The 22,601-nt window shown below is 37.8% G+C and overlaps 3 protein-coding genes across 5 annotated transcripts; 2 read left to right on the top strand and 1 right to left on the bottom strand.

Annotated features, from left to right (window-relative positions):
• The first annotated feature begins 7,360 nt into the window (after positions 1-7,360).
• On the top strand, positions 7,361-10,745 carry LOC147567525 (protein-L-isoaspartate O-methyltransferase-like). 3 transcript variants are annotated; one of them, XM_086654139.1, is made up of 4 exons: positions 7,361-7,554; positions 7,817-8,132; positions 9,784-9,948; positions 10,235-10,745. In XM_086654139.1, exons 2-4 carry the CDS (start codon positions 7,883-7,885, stop codon positions 10,483-10,485), a joined length of 666 nt encoding a protein of 221 aa, XP_086510265.1. In that variant the 5' UTR covers positions 7,361-7,554; positions 7,817-7,882; the 3' UTR covers positions 10,486-10,745. The 3 variants fall into 3 exon arrangements, with proteins under 3 accessions (XP_086510265.1, XP_086510264.1, XP_086510266.1); XM_086654138.1 differs by having other exon boundaries at positions 7,862-8,132; XM_086654140.1 differs by having other exon boundaries at positions 7,364-7,554; positions 7,862-8,105.
• Positions 10,746-10,877: 132 nt separating this feature from the next.
• On the bottom strand, positions 10,878-16,474 carry LOC147567526 (putative galactinol--sucrose galactosyltransferase 2). Its single transcript, XM_086654137.1, has 14 exons — positions 15,979-16,474; positions 15,262-15,521; positions 15,072-15,162; positions 14,939-14,987; positions 14,705-14,796; positions 14,493-14,600; positions 14,274-14,393; positions 12,940-13,350; positions 12,691-12,832; positions 12,452-12,519; positions 12,147-12,281; positions 11,834-12,060; positions 11,664-11,752; positions 10,878-11,292 (listed from the first exon to the last, which is right to left on the bottom strand). Exons 1-14 carry the CDS (start codon positions 16,155-16,157, stop codon positions 10,999-11,001), a joined length of 2,265 nt encoding a protein of 754 aa, XP_086510263.1. The 5' UTR covers positions 16,158-16,474; the 3' UTR covers positions 10,878-10,998.
• Positions 16,475-17,985: 1,511 nt separating this feature from the next.
• On the top strand, positions 17,986-22,379 carry LOC147567527 (ras-related protein RABB1b-like). Its single transcript, XM_086654141.1, has 7 exons — positions 17,986-18,145; positions 19,177-19,654; positions 19,748-19,887; positions 20,947-21,029; positions 21,098-21,302; positions 21,409-21,477; positions 22,086-22,379. Exons 2-7 carry the CDS (start codon positions 19,609-19,611, stop codon positions 22,176-22,178), a joined length of 636 nt encoding a protein of 211 aa, XP_086510267.1. The 5' UTR covers positions 17,986-18,145; positions 19,177-19,608; the 3' UTR covers positions 22,179-22,379.
• The last annotated feature ends 222 nt before the right edge of the window (positions 22,380-22,601 follow it).

Genomic DNA, 22,601 nt, shown 5'->3' on the forward strand with positions numbered 1-22,601 from the left:
AATTGATAGCCTTGAAATATATTATATGATTGCATGTGATGTGAATGCGGAAACTAGTATGGCCATAGAATTTATTTCTTATTCTTGTTTTGAGCACGGATGGGTGCATGTTTTGTAATAATTTTAATTTCAAGTTTACACGATCTGCGAATCGTTTGAGTCTTGTAATTAGAGTTTAGGGTTTATGAGTCCATTGATGAAACTCAAGGAAGAAATTCAAAGGCGAGTGGGAGAAATCAATGGAGGTTCAAAGACGGAGATCTAGACGAACTAAAAAGGCGAAACAAGAAGCAAACCAAAGGAGATTAGATCTTCTAGGTTAGGGGCCATACTAGGATCCATATGTGCTTGATTTACTTTCTCGCGCGCATTTACTTACTTATTTACGCTTTATGTCGTGGATGTTAGTTAGGCTAATTAGTTCACTAAAACGAACGCCAGACTAGCGTAAAAGTCCCTAAAAGTAATTTTGAGTACAGTGCCTATCCAAATTAAGACACTCCTTGCGCCCTTGTTCGAGGAAGGTGGGTCGGCCTTCGCAGAGTACCTCCTCTACCTTGGGACATTGCGGGTAGGCCTATAGAAGAGGCCTACATGTCTAAATGGTTCTACTCAACGAGATCAGCAAGAGAGTCTTGGATACTCGAGGCAAAAGGATGGATTTTACACTAAACATGTAATCCATCAACCGAGAATCATATGGTATGATCAGTGAAAGTATTCACTCACCTAAATCAATGGGAATTAAGGGCAGGGACCTAGTCCGCTTAATCCTTGAGAGATGGGATCTCGGAATCGCATTATTCATCTAGGGACACGTTTTATCTTGAATAATGTGGCAAAAACTTAGGACTTTTTGCAAAAATTATCGAATGTAATACTTAGCAAAATCCTTTTTTCTGTTTCATGTAGTTTTACTATGGCAAAAATCAATCTTTTCAACCTATGTTCAATCCTTGATGAGGACAAATTGAACATGGATAACTTCCTTGATTGGGAAAAGAGATTGAGAAATGTTCTCAAATCTACAAACAAAGAAAGCGTACTGGATACCCCTATTCCAAGAATAACTGCGAACTCAAAGATTGAGGAACAAAAGCAGGCCAAAAGTATCCGGATGAAATCAATTTCAATAACTTGCCTTATGTTGGCAACCATGGAGCCTAATCTTCAAAAGAGATTCAGGAAAATGGATGCGCACACAATCATCCGTCGATTAAGGGACATGTCCCGAAACAAATCACGGTTGAGGAAGTACGGAATTTCTAAGGCAATCCGGAGAGGCATTGGAATGTCTGAATCAAAGAAAGAACTTCAACTGATTCAGAAGAACAAAAGGAAAAAGGAAGGAACTCACGATTCCGACCAAGGTATCTATGTTATCGAAGTTAACTTAGCAAATACATTTGATTCTCAATCCTGGGTATTCGATACCGGATGTGGTGCTCATATCATTTATGATGTGCAGGGCCTTAAGGGAATCAAGTATTTATCTGGAAGGGAGCTTGTCCTACGAGTAGCAAATAGAGCAACGGTTGCTGCGAAAGCTGTAGGAACTTTCAGTCTACCTTTGGAAACTGGTCTAGTTTTAGAACTTCATAATTGCTATTATGTACCCTCTATTTCTAGAAACATTATCTCAGTCTCAGAATTAGACAAAGAGGGATATCACCTATTAATAAAAAACCAGCGTTGTTCTTTATACAAAGGTGAAATGTTTTATACCAGTGCTACGCTATACAACGGTCTCTATATTACGAATATTGAGAACGAAGTCTTCAACATAGAAACCAATAGGCTACGGTCAGATGATTCAAATCCAAGTTACCTTTGGCATTGTCGTTTGGGTTACATTAACATGACACGCATGAAGAAGCTCCATGAACATGGACTTCTAGGTTCGTATAATTTAGAATCATATGACACATGCGAATCATGTTTAATGGGTAAAATGACGAGGTCTTCTTTTAAAGGAAAAGGAGACCGAGCCAAAGAACCCTTGGAACTCATACATACGGATGTATGCGGACCAATGAGTACTCCGGCGAGAGGTAACTATGGCTACTTCATCACGTTCACGGATGACTTCACTCGTTATGGTTACATATACTTGATGAGGCATAAGTCCGAATTGTTTGACATGTTCAAACAATTTCAGAACGAAGTAGAGAATCAACTTGGCAAGAAAATAAAAGCCATTCGATCCGATCGAGGTGGTGAATATTTGAGTCAAGAATTTGACGATCATCTTAGGAGTTGTGGTATAGTATCTCAACTCACTCCGCCAGGAACACCCCAGATGAATGGTGTTTCTGAAAGGAGAAATCGCACCTTGTTAGACATGGTTCGATCTATGATGAGCTTAGCAAATCTTCCAAACACGTTCTGGGGGTATGCTCTAGAAACGGCTGCTTTCACACTTAACCGAGCTCCGTCAAAAGCTGTAGAAAAGACGTCATATGAGTTATGGTTTGGAAAGATTCCAAAGCTGTCTTTTCTCAAAGTTTGGGGATGCGAAGTTTATGTAAAACGCTTACAAGGAGACAAACTCGCACCTAAATCAGACAAATGTTTCTTTGTGGGCTATCCAAAAGAGACAAGGGGTTACTACTTCTACCACGAATCTGAGAACAAAGTGTTTGTTGCTCGAGATGGTGTCTTCCTTGAAAAGGAATTCCTTTCCAAACAGACAAGTGGGAGAAATGTAGATATCGATGAAATTCGATATGAGCAACAAATAAACACAGATATAGAAATATCAAGAGGTTTAGCGGCTCCTATCTATACACAAAGTATGGAAGAGGAAAATGAGGTCGAGAGAGTACCTCCCGCTCAAGTCGAATCAAATTCGCAGGAGACATCTCAACTAGTTGAGAACACTCCAAAAGTTGCTCAGGCCCCTCGTAGATCTCAAAGGCTCCAGGAATTATCTCAGAAAACAGATATCCTACTGTTAGAAGATAATGAGCCGAGTACCTACAACCAAGCTATGACGAGCCCCGACTCCGAAAAATGGCTAAAAGCCATGAGATCGGAAATGGATTCCGTGTCAGAAAATCAAGTATGGAACTTGATCGATTTGCCCGATGGAGCAAAACCAATCGGATGCAAATGGGTTTTCAAAGTAAAAACTGACAAGGATGGAAACGTTAGCGTTTTCAAAGCTAGACTCGTGGCAAAAGGATACAAACAGATTCATGGCATAGACTATGATGAAACCTTTTCACCTGTCGCAATGCTTAAATCCATTCGGATGATTCTAGCAATTGCAGCTCATTATGATTATGAGATTTGGCAAATGGATGTCAAAACCGCCTTCCTGAACGGACACTTGGAAGAGGATGTGTACATGACACAACCCGAAGGTTTTGTAGATTCCAAAAATGCTGGAAAAGTTTGCAAGCTTAAGAAATCCATTTATGGACTCAAGCAAGCAAGCCGGAGTTGGAATCTTCGATTCGACGAGAAAATCAAAGAATTTGGATTTCTCAAGAATGCAGAAGAATCTTGTGTTTACAAGAAGGTTAGTGGGAGCGACCTAGTTTTCTTAGTCCTTTATGTCGATGACATATTAATCATAGGAAACAATATTCCGATGTTGGAATCAGTTAAAGACTGGCTTCGGAAATGCTTCTCTATGAAGGACTTAGGGGAAGCAGAATACATATTGGGAATCAAGATCTATAGAGATAGATCAAGGAGGATGATCGGACTTAGTCAAGAAACTTATATAGATAAGATTCTTCAACGGTTCGAGATGACAAACTCCAAAAGAGGATTCCTTCCCATGTCACATGGTATGGTGCTTAGCAAAGATCAGTGTCCTAAGAGTCCTGATGAGCTAGCACACATGATGAAAGTACCCTATGCTTCGGCAATAGGATCAATCATGTACGCCATGATCTGCACTCGCCCAGACGTCTCATATGCTTTGAGCATGTGTAGCCGTTACCAATCAAATCCAGGCCAAGCGCACTGGCACGCCGCCAAGAATATCCTAAAGTACCTGAAAAGGACTAAGGATCATTTCCTGGTATATGGCGGGGAAGATACACTAAAAGTTGTAGGCCATGTGGATGCAAGCTTTCAAACGGATAGAGACGACTTCAAATCACAATCTGGGTTCGTCTACTGTCTGAATGGAGGAGCGGTATGTTGGAAAAGTTCCAAGCAGAGCACAGTTGCAGACTCTACCACTGAAGCAGAATACCTAGCGGCCTCGGAAGCTGCAAAGGAAGGAGTCTGGATCAAGAAGTTCATGATAGAACTTGGTGTCGTACCTGGCATGGAAGAGGGCGTGACTCTCTATTGTGACAACAACGGAGCTATAGCTCAAGCCAAGGAACCAAGAGCACACCAAAAATCCAAACATATCCAAAGGAAGTACCACTTGATTAGAGAAATCATAGAGAGAAAAGATGTGGTAATTTGCAAGGTTCATACGGATGATAACGTTGCAGATCCGTTAACCAAACCGTTACCTCAGCCCAAACATGATTCACACATGAGGGACATTGGTATAAAGCGCATTGGGGAATGGCAACAAATGTAATTTGGATTCATAATAGAGTTTATGTGCCTAATTACTTACATTCGATAAATAAAATAAAAGAAATTTTATTTTGTCCTTAAAATTTGGTTTGGTATTTTAAGAGACAGTCCACACGATAAAGAAAACGCTCCGAGTAGGCTTGTCAGATACGTGATCTGATGAATGAAACCCTACTAAGTGAACTTGGAGTGATTCATTATCAATTCCCTAGTCCAGGTCATTGCATGGACAACAATGACTCACGAAGACTAGTACGGGAGTCGATGGGATAGCGCAGTTTCATGGGCTATAGAAATAGTGTATTCGATTCGACTACGTGAGTGCATAATAGGGATTATACACTGGAATAACCCTCAACGTGAGAAGTTCATCCAAAGAATGATGAAATCGTCAAACTTCTCACAAAGACAAGATTGAAGAGATTCCTCAAAACATGAGTGCTCAGCTCATCTTATGTAAGGAATGTCTGACTTTGGTTCCGTTAAACGCCGCGCCGTAAAAGGAGGTTATAAAGGCGGATACTGGGAAGGACAGGATAGACATGAAGTTGAGTGGGAGCGCAAGAATGGATTATGTCCTCCTAACCATGTTAGGGTACAGTGTCCTCGGGCCACTTGACGAGCAACAACTGAAAATGCATGGCCGTGCTCAAATGGATTAAAAGTTAATCATTTGTTTTGACAGTTGTACTCGAGATCAAGAAAGTCTGAATGACGTGACGTATCAGATGGGATACTAAGTGACATGGGAATCGAGCATTGTACTTGTTCTAAGTCCAAGTGGGAGTCTGAAGGAGTTGAAGGAGATGTCCTTCGACCAAGGTGACAATGCGAACAATTTGTCGGATAGGACAATTGATGTGGAAGATCATCAAGTCCGATTGATTTAGGGATCGTAGAGTTGTAGCTAGAGACCAACTACGATCGTCGAATTACGAAGTAATTCGCGGCTAACTTCGATCGGATCCTACAACGGGTTACACATAAGAGTGACAAATTGATCTAGGATATGACTAGTGGGAGTGAGATATAATCATGGGAGTGTCCCATAAACATATCTCATAGGCCTAAAAAGGAATTAGGCAAAGATAGTACAAAAAGGCCAAAAACAGGGTTTTTGGGCCTAGACCGGTTCGGGTACTTCCAGGACTCGGATTGGGCTGAATTTTGGAGGGTTAGTTTCTGATATAATAAAAATTATATCTGCCAATTTTCGTGGTGTTTGGGCACCTCCTCCTTAGGGAATTGAGAAAATATCAATAGTTGCTATTTTCGACTATTTCCCTAAATCTTATTCTAAAGGGTGTTTTAGGAAACCTAAAAGGAGGTGGATTCTTATTAGGGTTCTATATAAACACTCTTAGGGCAGAGAATAAGGTGTGGAATTTCTCTCTAAGCTTTCTTACTCTACCACATCAAGTAGAGAGGAGAAAGTGAGCTAATTCCCATTAACTATCTATCCAGTCAAGAAGAAAGGAGTTCTTCTTTTCCAACCACCATTGGTGTGCTAGCTATACAACAAGGTGGGAGATCAAATTGTTTGCTCGTGTCCCAAGTAGAGGAGCTACACTTGAAGCTCTTGGTCTTCTCATAAGCAATTGGAAAGGTTCGAGGGAAAACTAGCGAATAAGGTATTTATCTTTCTAGTTTTAATTAATGATTATCATAGGTTTATGCATGTGATCCTGGGAATACTAGTGTAGACATTAGATGTCTTAATTCCGCTATAAACACTAGTAGAAGGGTGTAAAACCCAACAGGAAAGATATGTGAGGGAATTAAAAGGAGTTTACTTCTGGAAAGTCCAAAACAAAGTTTTTTTTTTTTTTTTGAAACCATTGAAACCTTTTTCATTCATAAGTGATTAAATCACTGATTTACATGGCAAATAATAATTCCTCTCTGTTCAGCGACATGAGAGTTACATAAGTAAATTCTAAGAATTTCGAATGTAAAGTACCTCATGAGGTGAGAGAATTTGGACTAGACTCTGACGAAAAAGATAGAAAAAAGATGAAAAGATCCTGAAGATCACAAAATATAAAATAATACTAAATAAAGAAAATACTAATTTAAATCCCCGCCGCTTTCGCCAGAAAACCGCCATTGTCGTCGGAAAACCGCCGTCATCACCGAAAAACCGTCACCACCATTGAAAAAAAACCGCCGTCATCATCGGAAAGCATAATTAACTCAGTAAGTCTCAGCGAGTCAGTATTCTCTTGTGATTGGAATTGAGAGAGAGTTCAAACATAGATAGACCAGAAAAACCCCACACACCTATAATCTTGGTACCTAATAATTCACCTTCTTCATTAAATGATCAAACGGTGTGTTTTTCTTTGTACATGAGTTGTATTGCCTTCTAGTAAGTGGGAATAGATTTCCTTGTTGTAATTGTTGTTGCAGAGAAAAGAATTAGGATTTGAATGTGATTGTGGGAAAGGGAAGAAATTAGATCTAAGATCATTTTTTCCAATGAATAGAAAGGGAGAGATCAAGAGGAAGAAGAAGAAGATCAAGAGGAAGAAGAAGAAGATCAAGGGAAGGGAGCGGTTTCGCCAATTTTTCGGTGGTAACCGCCACTGGAGGCGGCGCCACCAGGGAGGAAAAACAACCAAAAAACCCTCCTCTCCTAAGCTAATCCGTAGTCCAAAACAAAGTTAAGAATCAATAGTCGAAAAAGAAGAAAAGGGGTCATATGGACATTTTCTATAAACTAGGGGATTAAACTAGAATCCGGTCATAAACTAAGGGGACATTTGGGAAATAACAAGTTTTAAATAACTATGATGACTCGCGTCAAGTTATTGTTAGCGCAAGTGAGATTAAAAACGCGCGAGAAATTGGGCGCACGATAGCAGCTTATGATTGCCGCTATCGTGCGCCTCTAAATTTTAAAGTGACCTTCACCACTACCTCCAACTGTTCAAAATCCACTTTTTGATATTCTCCAAAGCCCTAATTTTCGCGACGGGGAACTACCATTTTCTCAGGACGGAGGTACTGTACTACTTCTCCATCTACCCTTCTCTTTCTTTCGCTTCTCTTAAACATTTGAGATTTTGCTGATTAGGTTTAGTGAAACAATTTAAATCGATCAAAATATGTATTTCGTATAAATTTATGAGATCTAATCTTTAATTGATATCAAAGCAGAAATTTTCTTCTTGATTTGACTTGTTAAGTTGTGGAATCATGAACTGTGTTTGATCCTGTGTTACTTCACTTGATTTCTCTAATTTGACCTAACCCTAATATTTAGGCCCATCAATTTGTCAATGATAATATTGTGTTAAATGATTTCTAGCAAGTATTGACCAAGGGAAAGATGGGTAAGAACAAAGATATGGTTGATCGGTTGGAGAAGAAAGGGGTGATTAAATCAAACAAGGTAGCTGAAGTAATGGAGACAATTGATAGAGGATTATTTGTACCTATCGGAGTTCAAACCTATGTCGATAGCCCCATGTATATAGGATATAATGCCACTATTTCTGCACCTCATATGCACGCTGCATGCCTTGAACTGTTATCGGAGAATTTGAAATCCGGTATGCACGCATTAGATGTTGGCTCAGGTATTTAAGCTTTTCCTAGTTATTGTTTCAACTTCATTTTTTCGTTCTTTACAGTGTCACTCGGCATATCTCAAGATCCAAAAAGGTAACACTTTGAATGGGAAATCGAGCATTGTACGTTGTTTTTCATCAAACACATACCTATATACTAGTCACACAGTTTTTTATTAGGCATTTACCTAGACCAACTCGGCCTAAGGCTACATGGTACATGTTCTTATTAAGCGGTAGGGGTCTGTCATATATCACCCCAGGCTTTTGTAGCCCACCCGAAAGATCTTATCCAAGACATAATAAAAGATGCTAGTTTACAACCAAGTCTAGGAGGTCTTTCAGGCCCATGTATGACTAAATTTATTTACATGAGTGTTACGACTCCAGTAACTTTCCAATGCATATATAAGGTTGTCAATGTAACATGGGTTTGGAGTTTGGACCCATTGTGATTCTCTTTTCGGCATTGGTAATAATGGTGTGAAAATAAGTGTTTTTCCTTTCATTATGCTTGTTTTATCTTCTTTAAAAAGGTAACTTTTTTTTTGAAAACCTAGGTGAAGAGTTGCTTGTTTAATCCCAATTTCTAGCAGTAAGCTTTATATACTAATAGCTATTAGTTAAAAACAATTCTCTTTATGGTTCAACTATTTGGATTCGCATGTCCTGTAAGAGGCTAGAATTGATGTTTACATGGATGATTTCATCGTCTTTTTTATTTCTCAATCGCTCTTATAAAAATCAATCGAATTGTAGGTTGGTCATATCAGCTGAACATTAACTATGTAAATTTTATTTTATTTCTGAAATTAGCACTTCAGTTTCATTCCTCCAGTTGCTGCTAGAATTCAAATACGTCACATAACAAATATTTGTAGAAAAAGGAAACTGAGTATGTATTCAAGGGTTGTTTTGTTAAGGTAGCTATGAGTTGGAAAGGTGAGAATAGTCCCACTTGGGAGAAGGGTAATATAGTAACTAAAAATATAATGTCTAGGTCCTCTACACTCATTGCCCATTGGTTTTGAGTTGGATGACCACAAACTTAATATGATATCAGAGCTATGCCCACACGTGATTAAAGTCACACGAGCTCCACGTCAGCCGAAACGAAAAAAAAAAAGAACACGTGTTACGCTCAATGAAGCCCCTCACGCAAGGGGGCATGTGAGAATAGTCCCACAAGGGAGAAGAATGAACTAAGGAGCAGGACCAAGAATATAACGTCAAGACCCTCTCCACTCATTGCCAATTAGTTTTGAGTTCGACGACAACAAAAGTAACATGATATCAGAGGTTGGCCCAGATATGATAGGTTTAAAAGCCACACGCGCTCCTCGTCACCCGAAAAGAACAAAAAGCACGTGTTTGGTTGACATAACACCACACATGAGACTAGTACCATATAGGAGAAGGGTAATTTAGTAACTTAAAGTGTAATGTCTAGGTCCTCTCCACTCATTGCCAATTAGTTTTGAGTTGGATGACCAAAAACTTAATAGGGGCTTGATAGCTTCTTTCCATCATTATCTCAAATGGTGCTGGTTACTCTGTAAGCATAATTTGGTCTCATTTTTTAAATCACCTCCAGAGTCCAGATTGCATAAGAACCATTTGGATCATTCAGTTCCTGTAGTTAACTGTAATTTTTTTGTAGGAACGGGATATTTGACTGCGTGCTTTGCTTTGATGGTTGGGGCTGAAGGACGTGCAGTTGGTGTGGAACACATTCCTGAATTAGCAAGTACTTCCATTGAGAATATCCAAAAGAGTGCAGCAGCACCCCTGCTGAAGGAAGGTTCTCTCTCCATAAATGTTGGTGGTATGTTCTCCCAAACACTGACTGATCTTTTTTGCCTTCAAATGGTTCCATTGTTGCATGACCATTAAATTGAGTGAATATATATCGGACCTCTCATTCACAGAGCTTGTTTTATCATATTTGCATAAACTAGTATCACATTGAACTATCTTCAGCTCCAGAAGACCCCTTAGGTGCAAACATTGAATTTCGACATTCTCCCATAACAGTTAGGTTATGACTTATGAGAAATATGTTTCCACTTGGTAACTTATCATAGATTTGTCTAATAATTGCGTGGTTGCAGACGGAAGGCTCGGATGGCCAGAATTCGCACCGTATGATGCCATTCACGTGGGAGCTGCGGCACCAGAAATCCCACAAGCACTTGTAGACCAGTTAAAGCCGGGAGGTAGATTGGTGATTCCAGTTGGGGTTGGTATCCAAGATTTGCAAGTAATAGACAAGAAACTCGATGGAACTGTCACCATACGTAGTGAACTTTCCGTTCGCTACATTCCACTGACAAGTCGTGACGTTCAGCTGCAAAGTTCTTGATGCACTAGTTTGTCAGATCTAGACTCGCTCTAACTACATGTTTACAATATATATAACTACAACTTCAATATATTTTTATTCCGATGGAGACTTGTATATAGATTTATGTATAGTTGGTAATGTTTAAGTTTGTCGGGTTCGAGTACGAACTTAGTGATGGTACATTGTTTTTCAGTTCCCTAAGTTGTCCATCAGATTTGGGTTCATAGATTTGGGTTAATTATGGATTCATGGTTAAGTAGTGAAAAATACTGGTTGCATCACGGAAACGTCTGGTTTTTAGAAATGTGCAGTTTGTAGATTAGTTTCTTGTCATGACAGAATTTCCTCTAGTCTTAAAATCATATGAATTCAGTTTGAATCATTATGCTAGGATTTATCAGATGTGTGAATTCAAACAAGGTTTAGGGCTTTTCTGCTATTGGAAAATGAAATATTCGACAGTACAAAGACGTAAATATTCTCAGTACAGTACACAGATGTATGTTATATTGAACCATAAATGGAAAGGAATCAAAAAAGAAAATTGATTTCCCTAGAATTGATTTTACCTTCAAAACAAGGTGGAAGATATAATGTACAGAAGCCATTCTTACCATCATAATCAAATCTTTCTTCTTTTCCGTCTACATAACAAGATTTAGGTTGTGTTCTTGAATAAGCTCCAAATCTACCACAGCCCCGCCCTTTAACTTTTATTGTACAGCCTGAAGAATCATTGGTGCAGTTCAAAGCTTCAATTGCACCTCCGGAATTATACATATCAATCAATCCGATCGGGGCAAAGTAAACCACTTGATTGTATTCCTGATGCAGTATCACAATTAGTATCTAAGGTGGTGTTTTTTTTTTAATTTCTTAATTTGATACGTGCGACCCTGGTTTTTCTGAATAGGAGTAAGCCTGAGTCTGATTTTTTTTTTCGATTAGGCAATTTTCGATAATGTTCTCTTTACTGAGATATATATTACGCCCGACTCAAATGGGCCCATAATCAGCTGCAGATCAAGTCATTTAGATGAGTCAGATACACGAGTTGAAATTATTCTGAAATCTGACTAGTAAATTCAGATTTTGAGTCAGAGCTCTGAGCTTATAAAAAACACAACACCACCTAAGTTATGTTCAAACTAGGGAAAGCAAAGAATGAAACAGATGATGGTGTTTAAATGACTAACCCTGATTGGAGATACAGTATAAATTTCACATTGTAGAACACCCAAAGAAACTTCCACCTTTCCGTTATTCGGTAATACAGATAGTAACCCTAGAAAAGAAGTTCAATAATTTTACTGTTAATCAAAGCCGAAAAAATGCCAACTAAAAATGGTTTTAGTTGAAAAAGTACCTGAATTGAAGGCATAAACTGCACTTTCTCCAGTCCAGTTTTCACCTGCAATCTCTTCAAGGAATTCGACATTGCTAGGACTGACAGAACCATAAAGTGTTTTTAACTTCGATTCATTAACTAGGTCTTCAAGAGGTTCCTCTTTCATTGGCCAACTTCCTACTCCTTGACAGTTAAAAACACCGACAACTCCTGATAACTTGTTCAAGTTCCAAACCTTGAGCAAACTACAAAGGACATTAAAGTTATGATTTAGTTGAAGTTATCGAGTCATTGGTAACTTCAATATATGATGTTAGAGAAAGAAGTTTACCTTTTGCCATCCATGACAGGATCTTCAAACAAACAATCACGAGTCGGTCGTGCCGCATATCTCGCTCTTAGAACAGATCCATCTGGTAATACTAACTTTCGCAGGATCTTAAAATCGTGATTCCCTGGTTTATCACTACGTGTAGCAACAAAAAGAATTTTTAGGTAACTTTTGTCACTATGAGAAATCTAATGATAGGAAGCACCAAAACAATCAGAAGATGTGTGGCTTCAACCCCGAAATAGTCAAAGCAACGATAGCTTGACCACAAGAGTCAAAAACTTAACATGGCATGTTCAGCTCACCTTACATATACTCCACATCCGCCTATTGCTCTAGCCGCGCCATGGAATTCAGCCGTTTCATGATTGCTCTGAAATTAAGCATCAAAAAATTTTGAAGTCTTCGCACTCCTGACAGACCCCTTTTTCTTCTTTTAGTTTTATTCAGAAATCAATATTTCTGAAGTCCTTTATATACCCAGTTTTCGGAATGAATTTGATAATAATACAAAAACAGTGAACTAAATTTCATTAAAACTTACATGGAACATGTCCCAATCTGGTACAACAATCTCCCCCAGAAAAAGACTATTGAATGCCACGGTAGCGATGTGCAAAGTCTGGAAAGTTGGTTCTTTCGGCATGAAATCTTCTGAGGCTCTAGCAACAGAACTCTTTTTCGAACTGAAAAATCACTAGGAACTATTAATAATTCTCCCCTACAACTATTCAAACATGTAACTATATATATATATATATATATATATATAATATAGATAGACAGGGCAGACCTGAAAATGTAGTCAGAGTTGTGACACATGCAGCAAATCAAATTGTTGTCTTTGAAGTTTCTTGAAATGGACTCTTCGAGTGCGAACTGATACTGTCTTGTCAAGGAAACTCGCCCACCATAACCAGATGCCATTGTTTCTACTACATTCTGCACATCTACCTTCACTCCATCTACACCACTACTAGCAAGATAACTATGAAGATCATTATAGAACTCGTCTATCTTTAGCGGATCAACGAGCCCAACTCCATATTTCTCCAAACTATCCATAGCGATATCTCTAAGATTTCCCACATTACCAGGAGATTGAACTGGGTAAACGAGCCTTGGGTTGTATTTTTTCAATGCTTCAGATGTTGGAAGGAGCCCTCCCCAATAACCAACCAAAGCATGCCACATGTAGATGTATCTGTAACATTGAGAAATCCACCTGAACTTTAATACTGAAAGTTAAGTGGTGTTTTTTTCTTCAAATTGAGATTTAAAATCTGACTCAAGATCTGAATTGACTTAAGCCAGATTTCAGAATGTTAGTTTTTAATCTGACTAGTCCGAGTGACTGACTTGGGCTGATTCAAGATCCATTTAAGTCAGGCATGAAGTATGTATGACTTAAGAGCACAGCCATTTAGGGTTGGGCTCCCAAATTCAAAAATTTGACAGCCCGGCCCCTAGCCGTGTTTGCCCAATAGGTGAGAGTCCTGGAATTGGACTCGCCGACAGGCTGCGATCCCCCCCTTGGAGCTCCACAACGGAGTCCCTTTGAGAGATGCAAGGAGACGGCTAGTTTGGGGTGGATCCCCTATTCTTTTTTAAGACTTTTTAAAAAATCTTCTTTTTTTTCTAATTTTTGTAAAGTTCTTCTCCAAATAATTTTTTAAGTTCATTTTCTTTTTTTTCTTAAATCTTTTTAGAATTCCCCCACTCGAAAATTGGGTCAAATTTTAAATTTGGAACAATAATTTCATAGTTGAAAATTGGAATTAAAATCCCAAAACACGTACATCACGCACTTATAAAACAAATTAAATTTGGGTTGGGAGCCCCTCATTTACGCTCTTTGAGTTGGGAACCCAAGAGGCTCCAAGAAATTGAGAGGCTCCTAAAATGAGATGGGATCCTCCCATTTGGGAGTCTCTATTGAGTTTGCTCTAAGTGCCCACTGCCTGAAATATCTACAAATGACTATTGTTTCTTGGACAGAAAAATCAGACTCTCAAAAGACTCAGATTTAGACAAATCAAATTGGGGTGAGTCAGATAAGACAATAAAAAACAAACACCACCTAAATCAACAAAATGATATAAATCAATGATGTGAGAAGGAACTTACTTCAGCCCATATTTCTTTTTGATGGATTTGATGAAGCCACTGAGGTCATTGCTTGTACCATCAGAATCAATATCCTTGAACTTTTGGTTTTCTTTGATATCAACTAATCTTGTTGCAAATCTATTATTTATCAGAAAGATTCAATGGAGGAGGATTATAATTTTTCAGATCATAAAGAAGAGCTCGTAAAGGCCTCAATAAGTATTATAATGAACTTACTGAGTTCCTTCGATTAGTGGTTCACCTTCTTTATAAAATTCATTTACCGTATCTTGCCAACCATCATCAATTATCAGAAATTTCGGTGGACATCCTCCTGCAGATAGACTGTAGAAAACAAAAAATAGAAGACACCAATAAAGATTTAGAAATTAGAACGCAGTGATCGATTAGCTATACTCTCGAAACCCAAATGACTTACTCGATATTACCTTTCAAGACCATCCTTTATGCCCTGGGGGTTTACTTCTGTATAGAAAGCATCCCAAGTGCACCAACCAAACCAATCTAAGTGTTTTGCAATCTGTCAGTTAAAACAAAAATGGTATGTCACATCGGATAATCGAGATGGGAAAACTATTTTCATATCGCCTCTGTCACAAATTCTCCTTTAGAATTGACCTCATGAATAAAATATCGGTGCGCTTTTTGTGATTCATTCTAACCTTTTTCTCCTCAATGTGACTGAAAGTACCTTTCTTCTTTTCCAATATCCTACAAACATTATAATTTGAAAACTAAAAGTTTAAGATACCAAAGCAAAAATGGAGAAATCCCTAAAGAGTTTAGTAAAACTACTTGATAGACTCTTTCATGAGCTCAAACGGGTTGGAACCCGAATTGATGAAAACAGCTTCCAATGCTTGGGAGGATTGAACATCGGGGTCCCCTAAAGCAATGGACAATTTGAAAATTCAACTCAAGTCAAGCTAAAAATGAATATCGAGCAAATATGCTCTTGGACTATACAAGTAAGGAAGGTACTAACCACTCTCGACGCATAATTGAAGCTCATTAGTAGAAGTCCCTTGCAAACTAGCTCGGAATTCACCATCTAACACAGGCAATATAAGTATATAAGACGTTTTATGGGTAGTCAACTCATTACTGTCGTCACGAAGGTCAGAATTCTCCCTCGCTTCCAAAAGCAACAATTGGGTTTCAACTGGAATATCCCTGCCGGATTTTCCTACTCCTGGTATCATCCACCAGATCTTAAATCTGAAGAGAAATAGACACCGATATCCGCTGCAGTTGCCATACCACATAGATATAAGTAATCGATAACTAATCGGCGTAAGTTAAGACGTATTAAGTTAGGTTGTGTTTGTTTTTTTAGTAAAGTGAAATCTGAATTTGTTTGTTGATTTTACATTTCTAAATGGAGTTAGATCTTAAAACAAGTAATTTCGCAAGTTTTCAGCTGAAAAATAAGTTTGAATATGAGAAGAACAAACACAACCTTAGATCAAAACCGAAACTTAACATTTTCATCTTTAATGAAAGAAAAAGTACAAACTAAACTTACCATTTTCATCTTCAAATTTCAAATTAATGAATAGCATAAACCTTTAAAATTACATCAAAACTCACATAAATCATGAAACAATTCTACCAAATAATTGAAATCAAAAAAAGAAAATTTATTAACTTGGGTAACTCAAGGACAACAATGAAATATTGCAACAGAGAACAGAAAACCTACTCAAGAACTCCAAGAGTGAAGAGATGGCGAGAATTTCTATGAGAAGAAATTGCACCGATGAAAGCTGACCCACAATCAACCGGAGAAATGACAACATTTGCCGGAACTCTTGTTAACACCACTTTCCCGCTTACAGTGAGGGATTCATCTTTGATGATCGGAGTTTCTGTGATCGTCATTTACTTGGTGAACTGCCAATACCCAGCAGAGGAAAGAAGAAGAGAAGATCAAAGGAAGAAAATCTCAGCTGATCTCCACCGGAAAGGAGAAATTTGTTTATGTATATTTCTGTGAAGAAAAAAATAAGTCAAATTAAATTTTAAGATACTAGTCATCACGACACGACATTGTTTTTTCTTGCCTATACAGAGTTTTCTGGAATTCTTTATTCAAAATCTTGTGGGGTAATTCCATCTCGGCCCTCAATTAGTGTTGGACATTTATTTTTGCCTCCCATTTTTTCTCACTTAATACGAATTTCCGCAGCATTCGACTTAAATTAGGCACACGTCCTTCTCTGTCAGATAAAATACAATTTTATATCGTACATATGGCAATTGGCAACGAACCCGTTCTTTCACTAAGAGCACCACTTTGTGTTTAAGCCAAGCCCCGTCCTTTTAAAGAAATCTTCCCTAATTGATTTCGTTTTTCTCTTTGACGCCTTATTTCGTGATCTTCTTCCTCTCTAAAAGGATTATGAACTTCTATCTTTTTAAAAGTTTGGCTGGACTTATTCCCTTCTTTCTGGTGCCAAGATTTCATCAAGTTTGTGTCAAAATTGCAGCTACCGCACTGGTATTATCCTACCAGCTTTGTTGGAATCTTTCTTTTATATATACGATCATCTTCAATCCTTTCAAGGTTTCATATATATCCTTTTTGAAGGTCAATGCTTTCAAAGTATCTTACACATATATAGTCTTTAGTTGAGGAATAATCTACACTCAAAAACTTAAAAAGATTTTCTGGAAGTTCATCTAAGATTGTTGTTGAGGTGAAATACATGTTACAATTTACAGTCCAGATGGAGGTCGAGTAAATTGTGGATCCGGTAAGAGACCATCTAAGGTTTGTGGATTCCTAAGGTTGGAGGTCGATCGTTTGAATAAGATTAAGCAAGTGATTACATAAAGTTGATTGGAGAAGTGGAATGTTCCATCACAACATAATTAGTCCACATGTAAATGTTTACTCCTTTATGTATTTCCTAAACTAGAAAAGGTTGGATGATATCTAGGTTTCGACAAATTTTTCGAGATCTGTGAATCGTGGGGTTTGGCGGGTCCAAGGAGAGTGGAGTTCTTAAAGTATTTGGCCTCGAGAAGTCTAGCCCATAAAGAGTTGGGTTCAGTTCTGGGTCTCCATGCTAGTTTTCCTAAAGATGCCAAGTTGTCTAGGTGTATGGATGCCTAATCCTTCATTCTTTTTCTGAGTGTAGATGGAATTCTAGAATTTGGTGCATAAGCCCTTTTTGTTTTCCCCACTAAAAAGACTTCTAGATCATCTCTATGTGTTTGCAAATTCCTTTTGGTATTGCAAACAATTGCATTTGGTACCGGAGAAAAGACGTTGTTATCGTTGTAAAAACGATTGTGCATTATTTTAATTTTTGTGAAGATATAACCACCTTACTGGTAATCTATATAATAAGGGATGATGATATCTTTTTTAGAATATTCCCTCATCTTCAATGGCTAAGACTACACCTTCCAATACTTATCTCGAAATGTTAAGATTATACTTCCTAAACTTATCTTAGATATTACTCGATAATATCCTCCTCTTTGTTTTTTCTCTCTCAACATTATCAAAAGTTGAGTTGTTGTTTAAGTTGTTATTTAAATTGTTTTTTGTTATTATGCAATTAGATTTTTTGGTATGAGTCGATCGATCTCTTTCTCAATCGATTTCGTTTTAAGATTTTGATTTAGGGATTTGTGGTGGTTACAAATTTTATGGTTTTAGGTTTTATGGTTTCTGTTGTTGCTATTAATTGGACATCCTTCTTAAACCCATGAGGTCGTGAGATCGAGTATCGGTGGAAGCAGTTTGCCATCAAGATTTGTCCCATGTAATTTATGCAATATATAAAGTAAATATTATAATAAATTTGTCGGGCTTTAGGCCTCTTTGATATTGTTGCACTTTAGGCTCTTTTCATATTGTCGGACTTTACGCCTCTTTTATTATGGTTTAAATTCAGGACCGTGCTTGGGGGAGTGCGGGCAGGGGGCGCCCGCACTAGGCCCCCAAACACGAAGGGCCTACTTTTTATAGTGGCCTAGACGGTTATATAAAAGAGATATCCTAAATTATTACAGATGAAGCCAATAGCTTAGTTGGTAACGAGAGCAGAGTGCTATGCTGCTGACGCGGGTTCGACTCTCCCAGCCTGCGTTGCTAATCATATTTTTTTGGGCGATATCTATAGACACCTCTAAATATTGTGTTTAGCGCCTTTTATTAGGTGTTTTATTGGGCGCCTAAAAGGCTAAAATTGCTGTTTGGAGATTATCATGATAAACACTAAAGCCCAACAACATAGAGCCTAAAATCGGACACACTTATTTGTATTTGCACCCTTAATAACCCAAATTCAATAACCGTGAATTCTATCTCTTTTCTGAATGGAATCTCTAGGGTTTTGGAGTTTATCCCAACACTTTCAACTACTCAGACAACCAAGTGTTGACATTATTTTTATGTTTTGGAGTTTTTGTTGGTTTTGTCTCCTCTGTGAGGTTATGAGTATAACTATTAAACCAATATTTATTTTTACTCCATTACACTTTTTCTTAAACATTTTGTTATTTAAAGTCTTTGTTCTGCCCCTCGTTTGTTTAATAAATGACAAACTACATATTTAATATGATAGTACATTAAGATCGACATGTTCAATTAAAATTTAAAATTTCAATGTCATTTATAGTTATAAACTTATATTTGAAGTCTCAAGATAGAATAAATAAATCTTTTACTTACCGGTGATTGTGAATTCTTAGACTAGATTTCTAATAAAAATAAATTTTAGAATGATTTTTTTTTCCTATGACTACTTTTTTGCAAAATGTTATTGGGCTCATTTATGGTTTCATCTACCGGCTCATAAATTAGCTTACATTATATATTTTTTTATAATCTTTATGGCACGACGGGCCCACATTCAAATTTCGCACAGGGCCTCTGGATTCTCAGGCACGGCCCTGTTTAAATTAGACGGTTATCGTGTTCATCGCATCTTCATGATGTATCAATCAATGCCTTGTAACGACTAGCGTACATCGTAGTCGATTTTTTTAAAAAAAAATTACCTACAGTTTCTAAGCTAAAATTTATTTTCACATAAGCATTTTACATAACGATTTGATTGAATTGTCTATGTCGGCCTTATACCCTAGTAATATCAACTAGTTGTGGTACATTCAAAAGTAAAGGAAAATCCTACCTAATAGAAAAGATTATCTAAATAAGAGCTAGTCAATTCCTTGTCAAACCCAACAACTTAATTTGAAGAGCAGAAGAAACCAAACTAATTTTTCAAACCCCCACATATCTCTCAAATTAACCTGTTATCACATCCTTGAACTCTCTTACTTTATCTCTCTCTACTTGGTTTCTTTCAGAAACATGTCTTACGATTATCTGTTCAAGTATATAATTATTGGGGACACTGGTAAAATTTCTACTTAATTTTTCCTTTCCAATTCAAAATTCTACTCTATGAGCAAGTCTCTAAATGGGTTTTTTTTTTTTTTTTTTTTTGCAGGTGTTGGAAAATCATGTTTATTGTTACAATTCACAGATCAAAGGTTCCAACCAATTCATGATCTAACTATTGGTGTTGAATTTGGTGCTAAGATGATCACTGTTGAAGGTCAATCAATCAAACTTCAAATTTGGGACACGGTTTGTTTCTTATTACTTTACTCTCTGAAATTCTTTTATATGATCAATTTTAGTTGATTGAATTTTGAGTTACTTGTTTTGATTTTCTGAAAGCAAAGAGATTAGGGTAAGGAATTGTTTTTGTTGCATAGCTTAAGCTGAACTTACTGAGCTATTTATAGTCATTTACTGGAAACAGTGTTTGTTTTCTTTTGGAATTGAAAGCATGAATCGGATGAAGAAGTTGAACTCTAAATGTATGTGAAAATGGTTGTTTGAAGTTTGGGAGGATAACTATGTCTGTGTGTGAGAACTTATGTCTTCACTCGTGTGTCTTGTGATTGTCTGTCATTGCTTGAGGAATTGTATGGAACCTTGGCTATAGGTGTAAGCTCAAGCTTTTTAATTTTAGAGACGTTTTTGGTGGGTTTGGAAAGCCTCTTCTAGTAACAAGACCCTGTGACTGCAGGAGTAGAGCCTGCGTGGCAGAAGTGCAGATGACAATATAGAAAATTGATAGTGCTCGTGTCCTCGCATGTTTGGAGTCCGTTTCTCTTATTCACATTTTTCTTCTTTCTTAGTAGGTCATAATTTTTGAAATAGACTACTTTAGTAACCACTTTAAGTCTTGAACTATTTCAATCATTGGGAAGCCATGAACCTGGTTAATATACAAAGAAGATCAAACTAGAGTAATCGAGCAGGCTCCATCGTGGGGTCTGGTTTCCAGCTAGTATATAATCAATCACCAGGTCTGTTGGTTTACAACCTTACAGGCAGGAGAGAGTTTTTTACTAACTTAACACGGGTACTCGGTTGCGCATATTGTCTTTGGTTTCCAGGGCACACTATAGAAATGAGTCATGACTCTTCTTTCTTGATAGTAGTATGTATGCCAATAAGTTCATCATCTTCAACTGTTTGGTTTCAATTCCCCGCAACGAAACGATCATAGTTTATCTATTTATTTGTTTGAAAGGCCAAATCTGGATGCCACTGTGTTAAACTAAATCAGCTAATCTTAACTACTTAAGTTTGTCTAGTGAAGATTCTTAGTCTCGAGCTTGTCCCTTATTTCAGGCTGGTCAGGAAGCTTTTAGATCCATCACTAGATCTTACTACAGAGGAGCAGCTGGAGCACTACTGGTCTATGACATATCTAGGTCTCTCTCTCTCTCCCTCCCCCATTATGCTCTTTCTCAAGGATAACAGTTTCATGCTATTTATCCAGGAGAGAGACATTTAATCATCTTGCACGCTGGCTTGAGGATGCCAGGCAGCATGCCAACGGTACCATGTCAATTGCACTAATTGGGAACAAGTGTGATCTTGCCCATCGAAGGGCTGTCACAAAAGAGGAAGGGGAGCAGTTTGCAAAGGAGAACGGACTTATATTCTTGGAAACATCAGCTAGAACATCCCAAAATGTGACTGAGGTAATACGCGGACTCAAATAATCCCGTTTTGCTATACAGAGTCGGTTTATGAGGCAGTTTCCTGTGTGGTGTTGAAGTTTTGATCTCTAAAATGTTTTATTTCCAGGCCTTCACAAGTACTGCTTCAAAGATCTTGCACAATATTCAGGAAGGCGTATTTGATGTGTCTAATGAGGTAAACCCACATTTTTTTCCCAGTCAGGGAGATTAACAGTTCCTGTAGTTTTCTTGAGAAGTGGCAAGTCTTATTGAACTGCCTGAAGGCAAGGAAAAGCCTGGAAGCTCTAACTAAAATTACTGATTGACAGTGAGTACACTACTATAATCAAGATTTCTTAACAAACTTGTTGACCATGTTAGAGGTCATTAGACGTACTATCTAGAGTTGTACACAGTAATGATCGACATTTATCAGATCATTAAGTGCGGATATTAATGTTTTATAATTCACAAATTTAGATTATTACTGAATTCATTGTCCCGATTTGTTTCGAAGAAAACTCGATCCCTTCGATCACTGTCATCCAAGAAAAGTAGAACTTTAGTTGGAGTACGGCTCGAAATGCATGCTGAATATGCACCAAGTTCCACTTCAGTGATAATTATCCACTGATCGCGATTACTTGGAGCGGGCTCAAAAGAGATGGACCAGGAGCCCATTTTACATGGGACAGCCCATGAGTATCAAACTGATTGACCTTATTTGTTTCTCTTCCTTCCTATTGATTTGTTGAAGACAAACCATAACAGCATTAAAACTCTGATTGCTGTCTTTGATTGCAGTCATCTGGCATCAAGATTGGTTCTGGGCGGGCCTTAGGCCCACCAGGATCAAGAGATGGAGCTATTATGCAGAGAGGAGGATGCTGTGGCTGATCGTCAACAAAACAAGACCCCGGTGACACTACACACAAATAAAAGAAAAAACTGAACTGTTGTACAATCTATAGTTACGTGTCTATTTTAAGTCATTATCCCATAAAAATTTGATCTACTTTTCTACTCTGTTGTTAAAATGGGACTAATATTTGTACAGTTTCTAATCAATTAAATTGCATGTACATATTATCAATCCAATTTCACATATGGTACTAGTTGGAGGAAGAAGAAGATCTAGAAGCAGCTAAATTTGATTACATTTTTGGGTTTGGGGTTGAGCTTAGCTTGGAGATTAGGAGCGGCTAAATCTGATCAGATACATTTTTCTGCTCGGGCTTGAGCTTAGCTTGGAGGCGCGAAGCACCGTAAGAGGAATTGCATGGGAATATTTTACATGCGGTTTTCTATTCAAACCGTTGG

Source organism: Eschscholzia californica, unplaced genomic scaffold (assembly GCF_041429995.1).
Source record: "Eschscholzia californica isolate CP2 unplaced genomic scaffold, dmEscCali1.0.p SCAF_1, whole genome shotgun sequence".
Classification (NCBI taxonomy): Eukaryota; Viridiplantae; Streptophyta; class Magnoliopsida; order Ranunculales; family Papaveraceae; genus Eschscholzia; species Eschscholzia californica.